The 5,220-nt window shown below is 40.0% G+C and overlaps 1 protein-coding gene across 1 annotated transcript; it reads left to right on the top strand.

Annotated features, from left to right (window-relative positions):
* The first annotated feature begins 859 nt into the window (after positions 1 to 859).
* Positions 860 to 1,862, top strand: LOC116467401 (small ribosomal subunit protein eS17-like). Its single transcript, XM_032755173.2, has one exon. The coding sequence runs from the start codon at positions 1,103 to 1,105 to the stop codon at positions 1,508 to 1,510; it is 408 nt and encodes a 135-aa protein (XP_032611064.1). The 5' UTR covers positions 860 to 1,102; the 3' UTR covers positions 1,511 to 1,862.
* Positions 1,863 to 5,220: the final 3,358 nt, after the last annotated feature.

Here is a 5,220-nt window from a genome sequence, read left to right as displayed (position 1 = left end):
AGGCTAAGGCAGGAGGATCACTTAAGCTCAGGAGTTCGAGACCAGCCTGGACAACATAGGGAGACCTCATCTCTACAAAAAATAAACAAAAAATTAGCCAGGAGTGGTGGCATGAGCCTTGTAGTCCCAGCTACTCGAGAGGCTGAGGTGGGAGGATTGCCTGAGCCCTGGAGGTTGAGGCTGCAGTGAACTGAGATTGCACCACTGCACTCCAGCCTGGATGACAGAGCAAGACTCTGTCTCAAAGCAAAAGACAAATATGTTTCTCCTGTCTTCCCAGGTACCCATTCTCCATCTTAGAGGCATTTATTTTTACAAAGTTTTTGATAGCTATAATTATTTAATACTTAATCATCTATTTTTAGACAGTATGAATTACTCCGATTATGAACAATAATGTTAGTATATGTCTTTTGTTTCTACATCCCCATATTATCTGATTTTTGTTTATTATCTTTTTTAGTATTTACTTTTATCCTTAAATACATTTGCCATCTATTATTTTTATACCAGATTTCAATGATTTCTTGTATCTCAATCTCTAACTATTAAATCATAGTACTGGCCGGGCGCGGTGGCTCATGCCTGTAATCCCAGGACTTTGGGAGGCCGAGGCGGGGTGGATCACGAGATCAGGAGATCAAGACCATGGTGAAACCCCATCTCTACTAAAAAATACAAAAAAATTAGCCAGGTGCAGTGGCGGGCGCCTGTAGTCCCAGCTTCTCCGGAGGCTGAGGCAGGAGAATGGCATGAACCCAGGAGGCAGAGCTTGCAGTGAGCCAAGATCGCACCACTCCACTCCAGCCTGGGCCACAGAGACATCTCAAGAAAAAAAAAAAAAAAAATAGTACTTAGGTCACCTCATACCTTCTCACTATCTCACCCTCCAAAATTTTAATAGCTACATCACTTTACATCATCAGAATTTATAGATTTAACTTTTCATCCTCAACCATAGCATGAGACCTGTTTTGGTCTTAATCCTGCCAGTAGAATTGATGTTATACTGCAATTTTTTCATTGAGCTTTTATTTGGCTGAAGTTTGTCTATAGTAGTTTCTTTAAGAAGGGCTCGCTTTTTTACCAAGGACCCGCTAACATGGGCCGCATTCGCACCAAAACCGTGAAGAAGGCGGCCCGGGTCATCATAGAAAAGTACTACACGCACCTGGGCAACGACTTCCACACGAACAAGCGCGTGTGCGAGGAGATCGCCATTATCCCCAGCAAAAAGCTCCGCAACAAGATAGCAGGCTATGTCACGCATCTGATGAAGCAGATTCAGAGAGGCCCAGTAAGAGGTATCTCCATCAAGCTGCAGGAAGAGGAGAGAGAAAGGAGAGACAATTATGTTCCTGAGGTCTCAGCCTTGGATCAGGAGATAATTGAAGTAGATCCTGACACTAAGGAAATGCTGAAGCTTTTGGAATTCGGCAGTCTGTCCAACCTTCAGGTCACTCAGCCTACAGTTGGGATGAATTTCAAAACACCTCGGGGACCTGTTTGAATTTTTTCTGTAGTGCTGTATTATTTTCAATAAATCTGGGACAACAACAACAAAAAAGAAGGGCTCACAGAAGCTATAGTCCTTAGACCGGGTGTGGTGGCTCATGCCTGTAATCCCAGCACTTTGGGAGGTCAAGGCAGGCGGATCACAACATCAGGAGTTCGAGACCAGCCTGGCCAACATAGTGAAACCCCATCTCTACAAAAATGCAAAAATTAGCCAGGTATGGTAGCACACTTCTGTAGTCCCAGTTACTCAGGAGGCTGAAGCAGAAGAATCGCTTGAACCTGGGAGGCGGAGGTTGTGGTGATCCAAGATCATGCCACTGCACTACAGCCTGGGCAACAGAGCAAGACTCCGTCTCAAAAAAAAAAAGAAGAAGAAGCTATAGTGCTATAGTGCTTGCATCCTGGGTGACTAAAAAATATTTGTATGGAGGCTGAGTGCAGTAGCTCACGCCTGTAATCCCAGCACTTTGGGAGGCTGAGGCAGGTGGATAGCTTGAGGCCGGGAGTTAAAGACCAGCCTGAACAACAAGGTGAAACCCCTTCTCTACCCAAAATACAAAAATTAGCTGGGCGTGGTGGCACACGCCTAAAATCCCAGCTACTCGCAAGGCTAAGACACAAGAATCACTAGAACCTGGGAGGCAGAGGTTGCAGTGAGCTGAGATCACACCACTGCAATCCAGCCTAGGTGACAGAGTAAGACTCTGTATTTAAAAAAAAATGTATATTGCCTTTATATTGGAAAATTTTAGCTAGGTTTTAAAAAAAGTTTGTCACACTCTCTTTCTCTAAAGCTTTGTGAGCAAAGCTCCACTGTTTTCTAACACTGAATGTTTCCTGAAGAGTCAGAGGCCAACCTTACGTTTCCCCCTTAAAGGTGGCTCAAGAATCTCCTCCCCACCAAAATGCCAAGGTCTCTGGCTTCACCTTTGTAGACTTATAACTTTACCAGATGTTACTGCTGTTGATTAGTCTGTATCAATTTTTTCAATAAGATGGATCCCTTCAAACTGCAGATTCATGTCTTCTATTTCTACTAAATAAATATCTGGATTTTTTTTTCTAATTTTCTGAGACAACTGCACATTCAAATTTCTTTTTACTCCTGGAAATGTTTATTAAACATTTAAAATATCTTTTTTTTTTTTTTTTTGAGACAGACTCTGTTGCCCAGGCTGGAGTGCAGTGGTGTGATCTCAGCTTACTGCAACTTCCACCTCCCAGGTTCAAGCAATCCTACTGCCTCAGCTATTGGTGTATCTGGGACTACAGGCGTGTGTCACCACACTTGGTTTTTTTTTTTTTTTTTTTTAACTAGAGACAGGGTTTCACCATGTTGATCAGGCTGGTCTCCAACTCCTGGCCTCAAGCGATCTGCCCACCTCAGCCTCCCAAAGTGCTGGGATTACACTGCGCCCAGCCTTAACATTTAAATATCTTCCAATTTTTTTTGTTCCATTATTTTCTCTTTGTCATGTACACCTCTTATGCATATATTAAACATCTTTTGTCTTTCATAGATCAGTTTCTCTCTAATCCTTCTTAAGCATGCTCATTTACATTACATTTTATTTGCTTTTCTCAATATGCCATCCATATGCTCCTTTGAGCTACTTTTAATGAGGCTTTTATTTCTATAATAGTGAATATGTATTTTCTTCTTCTTCCCTTTAGTCTGTTAGTTTATGTTTCATCTCCTTATGTTGCCCTGCTATATTTTTCCTGAATTTCCTATATTTCTTCTTTAAGCCCTTGTTTTATAGACACAATTGAATCAAACATTAATTCTTTTTCCTTTTTAGGTTTTGAATGGTGCTGTTTGGCCACAACATTCACTTGCTTTGAAGTAACATTTTTCTGATGAGTGTGTTTTTAGCCAGCATTAGTGTTCCTCCTTCCCCATTTTTTTTCTTATAGTATCGTTGTATGGTTCTCATTACTATTTGCTACAATTTGTTGCAGGTTACAAGTTACAAATGTCTAATTTTCCTTAGTAGTCATTGTTGAATTATTCAGTTCTTTTTATATCAAATAATTGCAGAAATATCATGGGAGAGGGGCTAGGGGACAATTTTCAGAGTATCAGAATCACAATTAGGTTCCCTGAGTGAGGCTTTGGGTTCCAGGAGGGTTTTTCAGTGTCAACTTTTCCCCCAGGAAATCCAGACTGATAACTTTGCACTGCATGTGATAGCTTCCTCCGCTCCACTGGCAAACTGCTTCTAGCAAATATGGTGGGTCTGTGTGTTTCCCTTTGTTCCAAATTAGGTATTGTTGGTCTTGCTCTGCTGACGTTCTGAGAGATCTGTACTCCAGGCACCTTCTGTGGACAGCAAGCCCACGTTTTACTGTCGTCACTGAATTTGGCCACCCTCCCCCATCTAGTGTGCTTCAGTGCTACAGCTGTCCCCTCGTTTATTCAAACATGGAGTCTTCTTTTCTATTTATTTTTGTTTGGTGGCATTTTTAGAGACAAGACTGCAGAAGAACTTTCTTACTATGCCATTTTAAACACAGCTATCTCATGATTTTTGTAAAATCCAGATATAATTGTTGTCTTTTTTTATTCTTGTGTGAAGTGTGAAATCTTGCATACCTTCATGGTGTTCTGTAATCAGCCCCAGCCTATTTCATCTTCATCTTCTGCTGCTTCCTCCCACAACTTTTGCTTTGGCTACAAGATGATATCATACAAAATCCTCAGTGGCAAATGTGTTTTCTCCTGAAATTCATAACATAAAATAGCCATTAAAGGATGTTAGTCATACTTGATAACTATTACTGAAACAAAAACAGGACTCAGGCATAAGAGAGAAAAGAGTTTATCAAATGGAAATCAGATCAATGGGGATTGTCTCAACAGAGAAAATATTTGACAAAATAAAAGTGAATTCCTTCCCGAAGACACTGGGATATATAAATTGGAAATCCCAGATTTTGCATTAAAAAAACGTGAATTTCATCCTTTCTCAAATTCCTTTATTAATCTTGGGATTCCCTTTAAAAAAAAAGAAATGTTTTTATTGAAGTATAAAATACATACAAATAACTTCATAAATCCTAAGTTTACAGCTCAATGAGTTCTCACAAAATGAACACACATTTGTAATCTCCAATATCAAGAAATAGAAAACTACCAGCCCCCAGAAGCTTACATGGGCCACCTCCTAGTCATTAGTCCGTCACTGCAAAGATATCCGTTGTCCTAATTGTTCACCATACAATATGCTTTCCTTTGTGTTTGACTTTCTTTTACTTAACATTATGTTTGTGAGGTTTATCTGTGCATTTTCTTTCTGTATAGCATTGTACTGTATAAATATATCACAACTGATTTATCCATTCTACTGTTGGTGGAAATTTTGGGTGCTACGTGTTTGGGATTATTATAAATTGCTGCTGTGTACCTTATTCTACATGTGTTTTGGTGAGTACATATGCAAATTTCTATTGTGTATACCTAAGAGCAGAACTATTAAATAATAAGTTCTATATGGCCAGCTTTTAGTGATACTACCTCAGTTTTCCAAAGTTCTTGGGAGACTCTTCTGGAAGGATTTTTATGCCTGTGGTGAATTTGCATCAAAAGCATTTATATTGGTTACTTTTGGAGTCATAACAATCCATACTGAAACTTAGTGGCTCAAATCAACTCTTTTTTGTTGTTCATGATTCTGTAGGTCAGCAATCTGGGTGGCATCC

Source organism: Hylobates moloch, unplaced genomic scaffold, assembly GCF_009828535.3.
Source record: "Hylobates moloch isolate HMO894 unplaced genomic scaffold, HMol_V3 SCAFFOLD_4, whole genome shotgun sequence".
NCBI classification, from domain to species: domain Eukaryota; kingdom Metazoa; phylum Chordata; class Mammalia; order Primates; family Hylobatidae; genus Hylobates; species Hylobates moloch.
Note: the sequence above shows the minus strand (reverse complement) of the source record. Positions and strands in the feature narration are given on the sequence as shown.

Coding starts and splice junctions, on each gene's coding strand:
- LOC116467401 (XM_032755173.2), top strand. CDS start 1,103: ATGGGCCGCATTCGCACCAAAACCGTGAAGAAGGCGGCCCGGGTCATC.